The sequence below is a fragment of the Phocoena sinus genome, chromosome 11 (genome assembly GCF_008692025.1).
Source record: "Phocoena sinus isolate mPhoSin1 chromosome 11, mPhoSin1.pri, whole genome shotgun sequence".
Taxonomy (NCBI): domain Eukaryota; kingdom Metazoa; phylum Chordata; class Mammalia; order Artiodactyla; family Phocoenidae; genus Phocoena; species Phocoena sinus.
Window position 1 is genome coordinate 87,398,815 of NC_045773.1, and position 19,783 is coordinate 87,418,597.

The following is a 19,783-nucleotide window of genomic DNA, read 5'->3' on the forward strand; positions in this document are numbered from 1 at the left end:
TCTTCTGACAAATTTCTGATGCTTAAGTCAACTGTTCACTACAGAAGCACTAGAAGCGATTCAAATTCTTTCAACTTCTATGAACAACTGGCACAATTTTTTCCTCCTGAATCCAGACATTTCTGTATTCTCAAATAAGGAGAGTAGTTTTCACACTACTTATTTTGGCTAGTTAAAAAATCCTTACCACATGTCTCCTTGTAGATTCATAGATAAAGATTTAAGTTTATATTAGCATTTCAACTGTGCGAATGTTTTGTTTGCTTCTGAAATCACCTCGAATTAACAGATTTACTGGAACCTTATATGATATAGAAGTTTTGTACAAGTCTCAGAATACTTTAATGTATTCCCCCCCATGAAGATGTGGTGTTGAGCGTTTTCTTTAAAAGTTATGTTTTTTTTTTAAAAGAGAACTTATCTTTTACAAATATATGGTGAAATACTTATAAATGAAGAGATGTTTGAGAATTCTTCAAATATAGGAAGTGGAGAGTGTGGGTATAAATGAAACAAGACTGGACATGGGTCTATGAAACTATGGGACGGGGATGCAGGGGTCATTACTCTACTCGGTCTTCTGTGTAGCAAAACTCTCGGGAGTGAATATTTCAGTTATGATTCTCGGCACTGCTTTTTGTTAGGATTTTTATTTAGAAACATAAGTTTCTGTCAGAAGCAATGGAGAACCAACAGTTGGCAGATAATATTTCAACTGTCTCTACCAATTCCAAAGCCAGGTTCGTCTACTACACTGTTTGGAAAGAAAAAACCCACCAATCAAAAAACACCCCCAAATCTGTCTTTTCACAGTCTATGAGATTTCAGTGATGATATGTAACTAGATTTTAATATGCATAAAATAGAATTCTTTTAGTTCAGAAATACAGATCTTCTCTTTTCTTTACAAGAGATAAAGAGTTAAAAAATTAAAACTGAAATATAAATGTAATTGGTAACTGTAGTTCAAAACCACTATACACTGGTGAAAAGTGTGCTATACCTTCAGAAGGACTTCTACTACCCAGGAACACTAATAACATTCTTCTCTTACCTTGTGATCATATGGGTTGTAAGAATGAAATACTTGAGAAAGATCTTTTGTTCTTTGCTTTTTCTGTGGAAGAAAACACAAACATGTGAGTATGCTGATGGCAAAAATATACACATGTGTATCTGTCTATCTGTATGTATGTATGTATCTGCTTTACAACATTGTTTATTTAGAGATTCCTCCTTTGTGCAAGCTGAGGGGTTACACTGTCAACCTGGGACAAATGGCTATAACTGGAAACCAATGCCACTTGATGGCTATGTGGATCACTGTCACAGACCAGTCAGGCAACCTCCTTCTAGAAGGTTCCATAAGTAAAACTCTATTTATAATAAATGTATAATTCAGAGACTAAAATGAAGAAGAAACTATGAAAAGAAAGAAAAACATATTTAGGACACTTTCAATTTCATTGCAACACCAACTTCAGTTACTCTGAGTTAGGCACTAGCGTGCATCCATTTAAACAAGCAATATGCCTACTTCAGGCCTCCTGGTCACAGCCTGGGTCTGTCTGCTGGAGCCTGCAGCTGTGAGGCTATCTTTGTTCTGTCACTGCTATATAGTGACATAGATATGTATATATGGCACTGTTATATATATGGTGTCTCACACACAGTAGGCCCTCAATAAATATTTGCTAAACTAATGAATAAACGAATATACCTGAGTTAGGCATAAAACTATTGTATCGGTAATGATGACATGGTAACTCATCCACAGTTATGAACAGAGAAGCCTCTCTTCACTTCCAATGATGTTGTCGTCATTAGAAGAAGCCGGGCTTCTTCCAATGATGTTGTCGTCATTAGAAGAAGCCAGGCTTCTCCACCTCCTGTTCCTCAGTGCCTGTGACAATGGAGAAGTGTGCGGTTCTCCTATGAGAGTCAACTATAAGAACCAGCTTGTTTACTAATCCACTGTGATCTGTCCACCCCCCCACAGCCACCATGAGCAATTCTGTGGATGGTTCCAGACCTTCTGTGCATATATCTTCACACACAATTGATTACTATTACTTCCAAAGAAAAGGAATCATTCCGTATACACTGTTCTGAAATTTACTTTTTTCCTCTTCACAATTTATCCTTGCCAAATTTAAATGCTTATATATCCAGCTCTGCAATCCCTTAGACAGAGTTATGAAATCCAAAAACTTCTGAAATCTGAACTTCTTTCCTGAAATGCATTTCAGTTTATAAATATAGTGATAATCTTTGCACAAACATCTTTGCCAGCTTGAGTGTGTGTATTTTTTAAAAAAAAGATAAATTATGGTAGTCAGGTTGCAGGATCAAGTGGAATGCATGTTTATTACCTTGACAGAAACTGTCAAGCTGCCCCCTCCCCCAAACACTAGACCAGTGTGTCCTCTCATGAAGAGTGAAAGAGAAGAAGGGATTGTGGCTTAGGTTGGAAATTCTTAATTTCTCTTTTTCGTTTAAAGGTGAGAACATTTTTAAATTTAGAAAATAGATACTTTAAAAACAGATACTGAACATCATCCCAGCTGTTGATTATAGAATTTATTTCTTGGGCTTCCCTGGCGGTGCAGTGGTTGGGAGTCCGCCTGCCGGTGCAGGGGACGCAGGTTCGTGCCCCGGTGTGGGGGGATCCCGTGTGTCGCGGAGCAGCTGGGCCCGTGAGCCATGGCCTCTGGGCCTGCACGTCCAGAGCCTGTGCTCCGCGATGGTGAGGGGCCCGCGTACCGCAAAAAAAAAAAAAAAAAAAAAAAAAAAGATAGAATTTATTTCTTGTATTTATTTTTTATACATCATAGAGTTAGCCCACTACCACATCTTAAAATTCTGTTATGAGAGTGGCCTTTTTGTCCTCAATGCTGCCCCCAGTTTGTTCCAGGCTCTACTCTGATGTTGTTAATGCTTGCCTGGTACCCATGTTTCCTAGGGAAGTGTTTCCTTCTTTAAACTCCAGCCTCCTCATGAGCACATCTGTCACACCTCCCCTACGCCACAGGTCTAGGCAGATCCCCGGCATAGGTTCTATATGACCTTGGGCAGCTACTTGGCTCAGCAGTCAGAGCTGATATGAATTAGGACCTTATGTTAGAGTCATTTGTATACACTCACATTTTCCCAAAGATTAGTTCCCTACTTCAGAACTGTCTTCGGAGCCACAATTCCAGTTAGCAGTCCTTCAGCTCACTTGGCCTGTTTCCACATTCTGACACCCACTAACAGGCATCTCTCCCTGCAGCTCAGCTAAAATTCCTACCTCCTCTGTCCAGCTCTGAGCTGTGCTTCTGACCACTGGGCTCGAAAGTAATCTAACACTGCTTTTCTCTAGAGAGCAGAGATGTATCTCTAACAGTTTGGAAACAATCCCCTGGCTCTATAAGCCCTGGAATCTGTTCTGAACAGGTCACTTGCCCGCGAAAGTTTTCATTAGCTTATAATTTTCTCTTTCCTTTCCACACACCCACTTAGTTGGTTTAACAGTTCTTGGCTTATACTTCAATCAGAAGAAAAATGACGGATATTAACACTTCCTTTGGTAAGAGACAATATAAAACACTGGGGAAATTTTATTTTCAGAAAGGAAATTATGCTTGAGAAGATAAAATAGGCAGCATATCAGTATTCAACCTAGGAGGTGTCCCAAGGACCAGTCAGTCCCTAAAATGGTTGAGTTACCAGCTTGAGTTGGCAGGTGGATAAGGAATATTCAGAGGTTCTTTTATGTGACCTTTTTATGTGGGTTTGGATTTTATATCTTTATTTTGATAGCTAAAATCTAAATATACCTTCTATTATTTGGGGAAGAAAGTAGGGTATAAATAGAAAGCAAATAACACTATTCAGACTAAGCCCCAAAAGAAGACAGTGAGGAAGGAATGCCCTTTTTTTCTGACAACAAATTTATTATATACAACTGAAGTAAAGTCTTGGCTATGAATACTGAAGGTTGTATGTTACTAGTCCAGTTAACTGAACACCATTGCTATTTTTCCTGTGAGGTCAGAGTCATATAGCCCAGAACTGTATCTTCTGGGATCCAGAATAGGGATTGACAAACGATAGCCCCTGGGCCAATCCAGCCTATTGCCCATTTTTGTAAATGAAATTGTATTGAAACACAGCCACTCTCATTTTCTTATGTATTATCTATGGCTGCTTTCACACTACAAGAGCAGAAGTTGAGTGGTTGCAACAGAGACCCTATAGTCCATAAATCCTGAAGTATTTACTATCCGGCCCTTTACAGGAAAAGTCAGCCATCTCTCACCTAGAATCTCTATCTCTGACCATGGCCACTTCTGGCAATAGTCCCTTGACCCCCAAATCAAACGAACAACTAACTGTCCAGTAGAATTCCTTGTTTCTCCTGCTCACTGAATGAAGACAGCTCAAGAATCAACCCTAATGGATATCCTGACACATCAGGATGAACATATCAAGTAAAATAAGAATTAGCTGTCTTGCTGTCTTGTTTGTAGGATTTTGCCTTCTGGGCATTCTATATTCAGACAGAGAATGTTACAAGTTGTTTTCTAGAGCATGTTGAGATAGATGTAGGGCTTTTAGAGCCTTCTGTATTCACAATGTAACTGCGGATGGCAGAAACTCTGAGAAGAGACCCTTTACTAAGTTCTAGCACTAAAGCCAAGGAGAAGGTTTGGTGTACGAGTAACTAAAGCATGGTCATTATTGCTAGTGAGTCAGTTCCTCACGTGCAGACAATGTTAACAATACGAAGCTACAAGACCTGTTGAGCCTTGCTGTCAGCAGTTTTAACTGAAACGAAAAGCTGAGCCAAAAATGGAATAGTTAGGTAGCTTCCTATTGCATCGTAGTGTGTGTCTAAATTACCTCCCACTTTTTCGCCTGTTAAAATAAACATCTCAGTCATGCAACCACCTGTTAATTCTCCGAGTGTTCAAAAAGTAAACGTGTCAAACAAGTTGTGTGATGAACTTGGAATGAGGGTGGCCAAAGTACAATGAATATGGCAAACATCTCCCCGAGAACAGTACGAGGTGTCTTCAAGTCCACCTCGTCATTAATCTCAAGGTCCTGGCCACAGAGATGAGAGGATGGTAAAAAGTAACTACATGCTGAGTCCTGCAGTCTCTGTGGGTTGCAGCTGGGTTTAAAAGATGAGGCAGTATGGAAATTTGGTAAAGTTTCTACATTTCTGACAAGCTGAACATCTGAAGATCTCTATCCTATAGGCATTTCCCGCCTATAGGAATTTTGAATTTCACTCTGCAAGGACAGAAAACACTCACTGATGGACCCCTTTTATATCCATGTTTAAACTCCCTTTCAGACAAAACAAAACAAATTTAAAGGCCCCAAAGGAGGATTTTTAACAGTTCAGATTTCCAGATGATGTAATTATTTCAATTTTTATCAAATGTAACAAAAGAGCTCGGATCTGAAAGACATTCCACATGTGATGAGAACCTGTATTTTGAACATGAAGTTACACAATCAACTGAGTTTTAACAGTATCCACCAATTTAACTTCTCCTGGTTCCTCAAACGAATTCAGTGTTTTCTGTGCCCATTTGCTACTTGTGGATTAAAGTTTTCTCAAATAAAATAGTGTGATTATAAGGTAAAACTGCAATAACGCTATGAATGTCATTTCTACATATGGATTCGCAAAAATGATGAAACCTACAAGCTTTCAGAGAGTTCGATGTGCTTAAGGTATATTATAATAAAATATAAATGTTTCAACAAATCCTCATCATACTTTGTGGTAAGGAGACAAAAGAGCATGTTTGAGTTTCAATGTACTGACTTCTGATTTCTGGTTCCACACGTAAGGAACTTGGAAATTACCACTGTCCTCACAAGTAATAAGCTGAAAAGACTGAAAAACCAGAAACTCAGGGAAAACTACTGCCCTCCCCCGCCTGCCCCCCTCCACCTCGCTGCAACTGGAGAGACCAACAGGCAATCACCGGGAAGGCAGCTTCCCAAGGCAGAGAGAATTCCCTGTGGGAACCAATGCTGGGGCAGGAAAACCGGAACTATAATTGCTGGATTGTTGGAGGCCCGGTGCTAACAACTCTAAGAGCTAAGGACTCCAGTGGGATTCAGTAGTAGGGGCCCTCACAATGTTGTGAGATTTACTAGCAGAAGCTCAATGAGGTTCCCACAGTAAATATCAGAGAAAATCCCCTTGGGCTTCCAGCAGAAGGAGAGGGAAAAGGAGGCATTTTGAAATACACCAGTGCACTCTGTTTTGAACAAGGTCTGTCCTCAGGAGAAACTAGCTAATCAAAGCTGAACCTGCTAGGGTATTATTACCAGAGCCTAACTGACCTGGGGAATGGAATACCCAACTCCAGCCCACCTAGCCATCCTATCCCACCTAAGAGAAGAGAAAAACACCGAGAAGTGCACAGTCCAGAGGCCTAGGCTAACTAAAAGACTGAGATGTCATCATAGGAATGGAGACTATTTCCCCACCTCTCACATCCTGCCACATTACTAAAGGCAGTTCCTTTTAAGCAGTACATCACATCCGACTAGCAATAAAAATCACAAGGTATGCCAAAGGCAAAAAACACCCACAATTTGAAGAGATAGAGCAAAAATCACAACCAGACATGACAGAAATGTTAGAATTATCAAAAAAATTCTGATTAATACACTAAGGGCTCTAATGGATAAAGCAGACAGCAAGAACAAATGGACAATATAAGCAGAGAGATGGAAATCCTAAGAAAGAGCTAAAAGAAATGTTAGAGATCAAAAATAATGTAACAGAAATGAAGAATGCCTTTATGGGTTTATTAATAGACTGAACATAGCTGAGGAAGGAATCTCTGAGCTAGAGGATGTTATATCACTAGAATCCTCAAAAACTACAAAGCAGAGAACAAAGACTGAAAGAAAAGAGAACAGAATATCCAAAGACTGTGGAATAACTAAAAAAGGTATGACATATGTGGTTATGGAATGACCAGGAGGAGAAGAAAGAGAGAAAAGAAAAGAAGAAATATCTGAAACAAGAATGACTGAGAATTTCCCCAAACTAAGGTCAGACACCAAACCACAAATCCAGGAAGCTCAGTGAACACCAAGCAGCACACATGCCCAGAAAACTACACTTTGGCATATCATTTTCAAATTATAGTAAATCAAAGATAAAGAAAAAAATCCTGAAAGAAGCCAGAGGGGAAAAAACACATTACCTATAGACAACAAAGGTAAGAGTTACATTTAACTTCTCCATAGAAACCATGAAGGCAAGGAGAGGGTGGAGTGAAATATTTGAAGTGTTGAGAGAAAACAAAACATCCACCAACCTAGAACTCTGTACCCTGCAAAATTATCTCTCAAAAATGAAGGAACAATGAAGACTTTTTCAGACAAACTGAGGAAATTTGCTGCCAGTAGACCTGCCTTGCAAGAAATGTTAAAAGGAGTTCTTTAGAGAAAAGGAAAATAATATATGTCAGAAATCTGAATCTACATAAAGAAAGCAAGAGCACTGAGGAAGGAGTAAGTGAAAGTGAAATAATTTCTATTTTTCTTATTCTTAATTGATCTGACAGATAACAGATAAAATAATAATAGCAACAATGTATTTGATTATGTATGCTTAAGTATATGTGAAATACATTACAGCAATGATACAAGGGATGGGAGGAAGGAATTAGGGTTATTTTGTTATTACAAGGTATTCATACTACCTGTGAAGTTTTATCATCCTATGTAAAAGTGGATTTCTTTTACTTGGACTAGCTGTAAATGTATATTGCAAATTCTAGGGCAACCACTAAAATAAGTTGTTCTCTTTGTTTTTGTTTTTTTAAAGTATAAATGATATGCTAAGAAAGGAGAGTTTCAACACACTTATTTTTTCCTGCTCCCTTTTGGGCAGAGAGCCTAAGAAGCGGTTAACGGATTAAGTGGCGAGTCGCAGCAGCGAAGTAAGAACGAGAGAATAAGGAGCCCAGGAAACTCACCAATCGGACGATCAGGTTCTGAATAGCTGACCTGTGTGTCACGCAGGGGCAATGATGGTGCCGTGGGGACTAGGAGACTGTGGCTCTAAATACATTCCAAGAGGCTGGAGTCCAAGTTCCAGGTAATAACGGCTAGGGATCAAGGACTGGTCAGTTACTACATGACACGGAAAGGACACGCATTCCACCTCAGGAACCGTATCCCGAGGCAAGAGGGTGGAAACAGCCAAGAGTTGCAAGATAATAACAAAGACTGAGAATCCGAAGGGTTGTTGGTGAACTAGGAACTGGGAGAATCACAGTGAGGTCTAAGGACTAAGCAAAGCAGTAAGAGACACCGAGGTCGGGGGTAAGAAATGAAGCAGCCAGGAAGCCTGCAGAGGTGAGTGCAGGCCGTGGCTCCCAAGGATGTGGTCTGAGGCTGAGGCAGCTCTGGGATCTTCTGTTACGCTTCCTGCAGGGGCAGGTTCCCCTAGTCAGCGTGTGGGCAATGCGGACCCCATTAAACTCAGTCTGAAATGGGACAGCATTTGGTTGAAGAGGGAAAATAGTACGGTGTACTGGGGAGGTCAGCTTTTGATAAAAGCAGAAAGAAAAGAACTGAGTCTATAGATAGATTATGCCATTTATACTGTAAGAAAGTAGGTCGAGTATAGGAATGCTGAGGCAGAGAAAAAAGACGTAGCTTTGTTGAATCAAAGAAATGGCTAAATGATTAGAGCACACAATGCAAGAAATGTGACAAATGATCAAATTTGAGCTGCAGAAAGAGTTTTGTTACGCTGTTAGAGATGGAGCATGGGAGCGAGGCTAGAGGCTGAAGACTGCGAGAAGAGGGTCCAATGGTTCTGCAGAAATGATACCATCCCAAAGGCGGCGAGGGGCAAGGGGAGTAGGTGGCATGGGCGTGAGAAAGAGCTAAGAGGCAGGACAGGCGGCACTTGGTTAGACAGGAGTACACGACAGGGGAGAGCAGAGGATGACTCCAAGATTTCTGACGCAGACAGCTGAGGGGAGAGAGGTACCCTGCACTGAGATAAGGAATCTAGACTGACAAGCAGGTCTGAGTGGTGAGGTGAGGGGGCAGGGAGTTCAGTTTTGAATATAGTGACATTTGGAGAGTTAATCTGAAAGAAGTTAGACGTAAGTGTATGGTGCTAAGAAGAGAGATGTGGTGCTAATTATCAGAAAAATGCAAATCGAAACTACAGTGAGGTGCCACCTCACACTGGTCAGAATGGCCATCAACAAAAAGTCTACGCATAACAAATGCTGACGAGGGTGTGGAGAAAAGGGAACCCTCCTACACTGTTGGTGGGAATGTAAGTGGCTGTTGGTACAGCCACTATGGAGAACAGTATGGAGGTCCTTAAAAACTAAAAATAGAGTTGCCATATGATCCAGCAATTCCACTCCTGGGCATATATCCAGACAAAACTATAATTCAAAAAGATACATGCCCCTCTATGTTCATAGCAGCACTATTTACAATAACCAGGACATGGAAACAATCTAAATGTCCATCAACAGATGAATGAATAAGGAAGATGTGGTACATATATACAACGGAATACTACTCAGTCATAAAAAAACCCCAAATAATGCCATTTGCAGCAATACAGATGGACCTAGAGTTTATCATACTAAGTGAAGAAAGTCAGAAAGAGAAAGACAAATACCATATAATCTCACTTATATGTGGAATCTAAAGTACGACAAAACAGAACTCATGTACAAAACAGAAACAGAGTCGCAGACATAGAGAACAGACTTGTGGTTGCCAAGGGGGAGGGATGGACTTGAAGTTTGGGATTAGCAGATGCAAACTATTATATGTAGGATGGATAAACAACAAGGTCCTACTGTATAGCACAGGGAACTATATTCAATATCCTGTGATAAACCATGATGGAAAAGAATATAAAAAAAGAATATGTATATATATGTACTGTATAACTGAATCACTTTGCTGTACAGCAGAAATTAACACAAAATTATTAATCAATTATATTTCAATTTAAAAAAAAGAAGAGAGATTTGGGAGTCATGAGCCTACTGGTGTAATTTAAAGCGGGAGAGGGGATATGATTGCATAGGGAATATAAGGACACAAGAAGATTAAGGTTAAAATCCAAGCAAATAATACCTCTCTGACTACTGGGCTGGGTATCTGCTTTGGATTTCATATGTAAAATGAAGGAGTTGGATTAGGCCAGTGGTTTTCAACCCTGGTTGCAGGTTAGAATCACTGGGGAGCCTCTAAAGTATATGCACGCTCTGGTCCTAATCCCTAGTGATGCTGATTTAATTGGCACGGTGGGACCTACGCAAGTGTATCATTTAAAAGTTCTTGAGTTTTCCTATGAGCAGCCAAAGTTGGGAACCACTAGCCAAGCTGATCCCTAAGGTCTCTTCCAACTGTTAACGTCTATTCTTCTCTATCAGTTCCACACTGTCTTTCAGCTGTTGCCATCCTGGGCTGTGAATTCTATCAGGCATTCCCATTCTTAATCTCCATATTATGCCTATAGCTTTGCCTTATTTCCTGACTTCTTCCTTTACTTAAAAATGGACTCTATGCAGGAATTCCTCTGGGGCACATTGAGGCTTTGGCTGCAGAGAACAGGCTGCTCTTACATATTTAGTTCCCTGTGTGGTGGGAGCTTTTTAAAAATCAGTGGAAAGCTAATTTAATAAATCTGAACCTTTATTTTGTTATCAACGTATAAAACATCAGAGGCTTAATTAAAAGCACTTGACATTATCAGCGCTCAATCACAACCTCACTTTTATATTGTAGGTTTTTGGCTGGTGTCCCTAAGATGATGAGAATCACTCAAGATCACCGAGAAGAAGGAAAAACAAGTCCCTGGAATTTAAACAGTCGACCCCCAAATTTAGAAATCAATTAAAAAAGTCAGTGATGTGAAGTATGTTTGGTGATCAAAAATACCCCAAGATACTCAGGGAAACACACAAACTTCAAAATATCACCTGCTTTTCCTTTATATGGTACATATATATAATACTTCTGTGTTCTATGAGAAACAACTCTACTGGGAGGATGGTAGGAAAAATAAAAATCAAGCTTTATTTATTTTTTCACCTCTCACTTTCCAGTAAGATCTGCAACATAACAGAAATGGCAATGAACGCTGCTGGCTGGAGTCCTAAATTTCCTTCTCTCCCTCCTGTTATAGCAAATTCAAGGAGAGTTACCATGTTCTTTAGTTTCTCCAATCCTCACAGTGCGGGGCCCAGTATAACCTCCATTCTTGGAAGACACTGAAACAGCAGACTTCTGAGAGGGGAAGTTAGAAAATGGGTAAGTGAATTTGTTCACCCGACCCTAATGGTGCTCAAGTAAAATAACCAGGCCAACGTGGAAACGCAGCACTGATTTTAAAGCACAGCAGTGTCGGCGGGAAACTTTTCCCTGGCCTTACGGTTTCTAAAGTAACCTCCGTGGAATGAAGGTGCAATAATCAGCCTCTCGTTTTCGTAGCGCGGGAGGTGGAGGAGAAGTGGCACCGTTTATCCCGGCAGATCCTCAACTAAGCAACAAATGCCGGAAGAAAATGCAAAGAGGGAATTCTGCATTAATGCAGTGGTACCTGATAAAATAAAAGGTAAGTAGCCATATCTCCTTATATCAAGCTCACCTTACTTTCTAAAGAGAACATTTGTTTGCAAGGAAAGGTCATTCTTTGAAAACAAAGGCATGGCTAGCACCTAAGGAAGGAGACTTAACCAGTTTGTGGTGCTAGGTGTTGCCGAAACGAAAAGCCATTACAAGTAGTTGGAAAAGAAACAGCCTTTCAATGTAAAACAAATCCCTGCAAAAAGACAAAGTCAAAGGGGGCTAAGCACCACACACCACACACAACGCTTCCTTCCAAGATCCTCTGTACAGTAACTTCTGGGCGCTCCAAAGTCGCACATGAGAACGTGAGTTGCTATGAATATCAATTCAATATCACTTATCTTCACTCTGCCCTTCCAACGAACCACAAAAGAGACTTAACTTGACCTCTTATCTGGATTACTGTAGTAATATTTTCTTTCCTGGACTACCTGAGTCCAACTGTCACCCTCTAAGTCAAGAACTGGCAAAATAGGGTCTGTGGGCCAAATATGACTTGCTGCTTAGTTTTGGGCGGTCTGCAGTTTGTTTCTACATTTTCAAATGGCGGGGAAAGAAAATCCACAGAACAAGAATACTGGTTACCTGTGAAAATTATATGAAATTCAAATTTCCGTAAAGTTTTATTAGCACACGGCCATGCTCATTCATACACATATTGCGTGTGGCTGCTTCTGTGGACAATGGCAGCCTGGGATGGCTCCAACAGAAGCCCTAGGGCCCATAAAGCCAAAAATACTTACTACCTGGCCCTTGACCGAAAGAAGCTGCCAAGCCCTGCTTTAAATCATTGGCATGCAATCCTGACTGCACACTGGCATCACAGGGGGATTTAAAGAATACTGATGTCTGGGTGCCATCATTAGAGATTCTGGTTTAATTGATCTGGGGTGCAGCTTGGGATTTGGAATTTTAAAAATCTTTGCAGGTGAGGCTGACGTGAAGCCAGGGTTTAGAACCAATGCTTAACCCAACTCTGTCCTAAGGCCAGAGTGAGTTTTCTAATGCATGGTTGTCTGCTGTCACTCTCCTCTTTAAAAACCTGCAAGGGCTCCCGTGCTCAGAGAATCAAGTTTCAAGTACTGCATTAGGGCTTTGGCCCACTTTCCCCACTAACACCAAAGACAATGTCTTGTTCCTGGCTGACCCCACATTTTCTTGAGTTCACATCTTGCCAATGCTATTTCCTTAGCCTGGAATGCCTTCCCTACCATCTCCATGTATTAAATTCATTCTGAAAAGCCCAGTTCTAAGATCCTATCCTTCTTGCTGGATCCCCCTCCCTCCCGCAAACAGAAAGAACCTTTTAAATTACGTACTTCCACAGTTCGCTTCACCACTCTCCCTGTGTGTCACTGCCTCCTTGGGGCAGAAGCCATGTCCTGGTTGTCTGGGTAGCACCTCTTCCCTCCACAAGGCTTTATTAAAGTGCCTTGCGTGTGGGAGCTGTTCAGTAAATGCTGCCACCCTCTTCATCCCACAACATTTTGGTTTAATCTTCACTGAGTCTCCTAGACCCTCAAATGAGCCACCCAAGTCACCTTTTCCCTCCAGGCTCTCTATCTGTGAATACAACACTCGACTTGTATAACCTCAGCTTCCGCAGCTTCCTTTGTCCTCATTCTCCCTACAGATTTCTGCTGCCCCCACCTTATATGACTCTAATCACTTGCCCCCTGAGTAATCTGGGTACCTCTGTGGACGGAGGCCACCTCAGCATTCCTTGGTTATTCCTCTGTGAGGAGATAGCTGCTGTTCCGATTCCTCATAAGAGCCTCCCACCAGTTTTTCTGTCTTCATTCTCACCCTCTATATCTAAAATACATTCTCTGAGCTTTAAAAATTAGCTATTAAATCCCTATGTTCACAGCAGCACTATTTATAATAGCCAAGACATGGAAGCAACCTAAATGTCCATCCATAGAGGAATGGATAAAGAAGAGGTGGTACATTTATACAGTGGAATACTAGTCAGCCATAAAAATTGAAATAATGCCATTTGCAGCAACATGCAGGGACCTAGAGTTTATCATACTAAGCAAAGTGAGTCAGAAAGAGAAAGACAAATACCATATGATACCACCTATATGTGGAATCCAAAATATGACACAGGGACTTCCCTGGCAGTCCAGGGGTTAAGAGTCCGTGCTTCCAATGCAGGGGGTGCAGGTTCGATCCCTGGCCGGGGAACTAAGATTCCCACATGCCATGTGGCCAAAAAATACTACTACTACTACTAAGTTAATTAATAAATTAATTAAATATGACACAAATGAACTTATCTATGAAACAGACTCACAGAGAGGGAACAGATTTGTGGTTGCCAAGGTGGTGGGAAGGGATGGATTGGGAGTGTGGGATTAGCAGATGCAAACTATTATACGTAGAATGGATGGACAACAAGATCCTACTGTACAGCACAGGGAACTATATTCAGTATCCTGTGATAAATCATAATGGAAAAGAATATGAAAAAGAATGTATATATGTGTATAACTGAATCACTTCGCTGTACAGCAGAAATTAACACAAAATTGCAAATCAACTACACTCCAATAAAATAAATTTTTAAAAAACCTTCAGGTTTAATAGTATCACTTATTCATTCATTTGCTGCACTGACTGTGTGCCCATCCTGCTGCAGGGGCCATACTAAGCACCGGTGAAGACAGACAGCAAGTCAGATGAGGCCACGGGACTCAACAGAACTTATAAACTAGCGGGAGAAATAATTACCACACTTAATCACAACCAGGAACACAGTAACCAAATGTTTGCTAAATGAATTGCAAAAATTCTGGGTATTAACATTGGCTGTAACACTGCTTATTAAGTGGCTGTACTAACGAATGACCTGTTTATGGTTTGTACATAGATTACTAAGTCAAATGCAAATTTATTTTATGTTGGATAGAATTATTTTTATAACTATAAATGGTACTTTAAGAAGATAATCATAAAAACTCCAGAATCTGAAACTTATTTCCACGGGATTCCGCTTTTGAGTCAACTTATATATATGCACAACTTTTTTGTGTTAGCACGTCTGCATTCTCATAAACGCTTGCTCCTTTCTCTGACAACTTATATACAGGATAGGGGAATGACATCACCAGTATCTTTTGCCAGGTAGAAAAATATTAGGAAAGGACAAAATCAACAGCTGTTAAGTCATGGATTACTCTTACCTTAAAAATAAATAGGTAAATAAAACAACCAATAACAGTTCAAAATATAGTCAGATAACTGATTTGCTATCCATATATTCGATACTAGCTTTTATAACGTACCCCCAAACACCTGGCTGTGCAAGGATAAATATTACCTCCCCACCGAGGTCCTTCATCTCCCCCACCCCGTCCCTGTGGTTAATCTGAAGCTAAGCAGTTTGACAAAGGAAAGAAAACTGGGTTTAATCTGATTCCTGTAAAATTTGTTTTCACACAATTTTAGAATTTCTAGACCAATCATACATATAAACATTACCAATGCATGAGAGGTTTCACTGTTATTTCTAAAATTTAAAAAATTCCTTTAACATGTGACAACTATTCTCACCGCAGTATTTTGGAATCACCAGTGACACTGTCAAAACTCTCGAAGTCTGGCTCATCACCACAACCCAGCAAACCGTGGAGGGAACAAATCTGCTGCCATCTATGCGCTACACCGTCTTTATTTTTACCTTCAAAGGTTTACTATGCTATAAACTACTTGAAATTAGGGAGAGGGCAGGGACAAACGGTTTTATTTAACTTTTTTCTACTTATTATTGTTACAACGTCTGATGCCTGTAAATTGCTTTAGTAAGGACAAATTATATAATTGAAAAAAAGTAAAAATAGTAAGTCACATTAGAGATGTAACTATGAAAGAATAATACTTTGCGAGTGGATAAAATAAATGCAGGGTGGGTTTTTCTAATTAGTGTCCTGGAGTCCTACGTCCTTCTGTATTGTCATTAAGTACTTTTCTTCCTTTCATTTACAGACAGATGGTAACATGCTTTTACTAAATCTAACGTTCAATGAGCTTGGAGCCCAACACTGTGAAATACATAGGGTTGTACAGTCTGGATCTGCACAAACTCTATTAACGCTCAGAGCCTCATCCTGGCTTCCAGAAGCTAATCCACATCGCACCCAAGGGGGAAAATGATGAAAAAAGAATGGAGGAAACTAAATTTCTCTGACCCACAGATAAGCGGCTCTACAGTTCTAAAAACTGATCAAAACCAATGCATCTCTTTCATGACCCCAAATAACCTCTGGTATCACCCCATTTGAAGAGAAGCTTGAAAATTGTTCTGTGCCAGTTACTGCTGAATCGCTAGATAAGCCCACAACTCGTTTTTATTATGATTCCACAACTGGGACCTGGAAGGTCACACATGACAATGTAGGTTTCATAACGCTCCTACTTTCTACATCTAATTTAGCACCTACTGTAAAAAAATCACTTCTATCAGCAACTCGACCATCACCGATATCTCTCTCTGCCCCATCACATCAATAATAAGAGTCTAAAATTCATTTCAGGGGTGACTGGGCTCTTTGACCTATTTTCTCCTCTAGTACTACGTCAAAAATAGACTTATTTTTGTTCCATGTATTAAACATGCACATTTTCTTTTTTATCCTTGGCCTTTATGACAGAGTCTTCATTTGATAACCAGAAGACAATTTAATATACAGCGCAATCTTCTCCATTCTCTCATCCTCATGTCACTTCAGAAATCAGTCGATTTTTTTTTTTTTTATGTTGTAGAGCAAGGTTACTAGGCAAACAGCCAGTGGATGAAAGTTTCTGAGGCTGGCTCTAAGCCAAGCAATATTTTCAGCCACTGGCAAGGACGGTGCAGGGTGGGTGGGTGGGCTGTAGAGGCCTAGGAAATTAGAAAAAGGGCAAGACAGGAGGAACATAAAGTGGCTGAGGTTTGCCCTGTGCCCATTCCAACACTTCAGACAGCTCTGGCTAAACATAATTCATGTTACATAATAGCTTTCAAAGAAATTAATCCATGTTCACACAAGCAGGAAAAAATACCCAGAGAGGGTAGGTTTCTGTACCAAATGACAGGCCTGATCATTTTAAGTAATGAGAAAATGGGCAGAACACGATGCTTCTACTAAGTCCAGGATCCCAGACCTCCTTGGAGGCTGTAGGACTGTTATCCCATCAGCCAGGCTCTCTATTCTTAGGAGCCCTCTGCCCACCACCTGAGGCATATTCTCAGGGCTCAGAGTAGGCCTTCCTCCTCAGCCTTGGGATAAGGCTCTCGTGTCCCTGTCAATTTCTCATCTCTTGCCTCTCTTTCTTTCTCTCTCCAAAGAGGAAGAGCTAAGAAGTGAGAAGACCCTGACATTCACTTATTGTGACTATTGTGTGCTTTCTGCTTTTTCACTGGGAGATGATCCTAAGGTGAAAAAAAAAAGCCTGTAGGTTTAAACATACATGAATGTTTACAATGCAAAAGGACAAGAATATCTTAGAAAAAGCTCAATGAACTACCTATGATGATTTTAAAGGAGTTATGCTTAACGTAACTTTAATCAATGTCAAAGTCCAAACCCCTTTTTTGACATTTATATAGTGCTTTATATTTTCAGAGTGTTCATAACTATAGTTCAATGATAAGCATTCATCCATCCACTCAAAGATTCACTGAACACTCCACGCATTTTAACAGCAATTAGCCGCCTTCCCTTCACCCTGTGACTGGATGTACTGGCTTCCTCTATCACCAAGAGCAAATGACCATAGACCTCATTGTTTTTAAAAAAAATTCCAGAGCAACGTCGGAAGTTCTTCATGAACATATTAGTTGTAGAGGGACGCTATATGTTCTTCGTAGTTCTTTTTCTCTTCCAATGCCAGCATCTTCCTAACTCTTTATACTCACGTGCACCTCAACAAGTTTCTAGGTTGGAGAGTTCGCCTTGATGTAATCTCTTTTTTGTGTATGTTGTTTGGTTCTAGCAACTCTCTTAATCCTAACCTCCCCGAGACATTTGCTTATCTTTTCAGTTGTTTTCCAAAATCACTTACACACACATACAATCTAAGAGTCAACCTCAACAGTTTCCCAGCTGCCCTTTCCTATTTTTGCTTCCTTAGAAGTAACTACTTTTCAACTCTTTTAAGTTTATCCTTTCTTTTATCATATTGCTAAATAACATATCTTTATTGCTATTGTTAATTTTTTAGTATTAAATACTATGTATTGATTTCTCACTATGGAGGATGAGCTTTCATACCTTCCCCTGCCCACCCCATTTACTTGTATATTTCCCACCCCCACTTCCTGATATGATGACATCACACACATGCCATTTAGAATTCAGCTATGTAACAACTATGATTATATTTCCTTTCATGTATATTTTGTTTTCTCTGGAGTTTTAAAGAAAAGGTCACTTTTCTCATTTGCTTAATTTTCTATGCGCTTATTGCTAATTCAATCCCCAATTCTCTTCCACTTATCTAAGTCACTCTTCAAGAAGTTCATTCACACTATCCTTTTCATACTCTATCCTTTTCGTCTTCTTCCAAGTCTTTCCCTCAGACTAAATATTTAGTCCGGTTTCTCTCCAACTCTGATTCATGGCTCTCTCATTTACCATTGTCCTGGAGATTTTGCTTGCCTCTCATCTGTGTTAAGTTGTCTGTTCCTTTATCTTATATCTTTTCTCAGCATACTCTCGCTTTGATGATGCCCCCAAATTCTCTAAAAGCCTCCTGAAAAAGCGCTATCTTGGAACCTGATTGATGCTTTGGTGAGATATTAAATTCTAGGATGGGAAACATTTTTCTTCAGAATTGAGAAGGCATCATTCATTTGTCTTCTGGGTGCCACTAAGAAGTCTGAAGCCATTCTGATTCCGGATCCTTTGAATTTGACTTGGATTTTCTCTCTTGTTTTAGTCTATTTTTCATACATACAGCTGGGCTCAGGGTGATGGCTTTCCGTCTGGCAATTCATGTCCTACGGTCATAGGAAATATCCTTGACTTATTTCATTGACAATTCCTTCCTTCTCTGTCCACTTATTTTGGAATTCCTATTATTTGAATGTTGGACCCTTCTGGATTGGTCCTCTAATTTTCCTTTTATTCCCCTACTATTTTCTATCTTGTTTCCTTTTGTTCTGCTTTCTGGAGGTTTCTTCTACTTTTTCTTCTAATTCTACTGAATTTTTCATTTTGCTACCATGCTTTTAATTTCTAAAAATATTTCTTGCTCTCTAAATCTTTATTTTTGGCATCCTGATCTTGTTTTAGGAATATAATACCTTCTCTCATTTCTCTGAGAGTAGCAAGGATTTTTTAAAAAGCTTTATTCTCCCTGCATAGTCCTGTGTCTTTTTTTTTTTTTTTTTTCTTTCTCTCATCCCACTTCTGTTTGTTTGCTTTGGCCCTATTCTTCATGTCAGTTAATGGCTTTCCTCAGCTGTCTGGTAATCTTTGATTGCCTATTCAAGTTTAAGAGTAAAGTACTATAATGAACTGAACTGTGTCTCTCCCCAAATTCATACGACAAAGCCCTAACTCTCAATGTGACAGCATTTGGAGCTAGGACCTTTAAGGAAGTAATTAAGGGTAACAAGGTCATAAGAACAGGACCTTAATCCAATAGGACTATAAGAAGAGACAGAAAACCCTCTCTCTGCGCACTCAGAGGGAAAAGAACATGTTGGGACCCAGTGAGAAGGTGGCCATCTACAAGCCAGGGAGAGAGGTCTTACCAGAAACCAACCCTGCCAGCACCTTGATCTTGGATTTCCAGACTCCAGAACCGTGAGAAATAAATTTCTGTTGTTTAAAGCCACGCTGTCTGTGGAATTTAGTACGACAGTCCTAGGAGACTGATACAGGGACTAAAAAGCTGACTGAAACTTCTGAGCCTATGCCCGGGCTTGTCAGTGTCTTACTATAGGATGATCTGGCTAGACTGTTTAATTCTGGAACTTCTGATGTCAACATCTTTTAAGTCTTGGACTGGTCAGGTTTCCCAAAGAAACTCTTCCAAACTCTTGCTGGGAAGGTAGAGGCAGGTATGACTGCCAGCATTCTACCTGCTAAATGAACAAAGAGACATGTGATGTCCATATACTGACAGAATCTTCTTTACCCTCAAC

The 19,783-nt window shown here is 40.1% G+C and overlaps 1 protein-coding gene across 3 annotated transcripts in view; it reads right to left on the reverse strand.

Moving 5' to 3' along the window:
• CDKAL1 (CDK5 regulatory subunit associated protein 1 like 1) overlaps positions 1-19,783 on the reverse strand; it is a 659,509-nt gene that overhangs the window by 125,080 nt on the left and 514,646 nt on the right. For all 3 annotated transcript variants that reach the window (XM_032650160.1, XM_032650162.1, XM_032650163.1), the window contains one exon: positions 1,055-1,117. In XM_032650160.1, the coding sequence (XP_032506051.1) occupies positions 1,055-1,117 (63 nt within the window). The remainder of the gene's footprint in view (positions 1-1,054; positions 1,118-19,783) is intronic.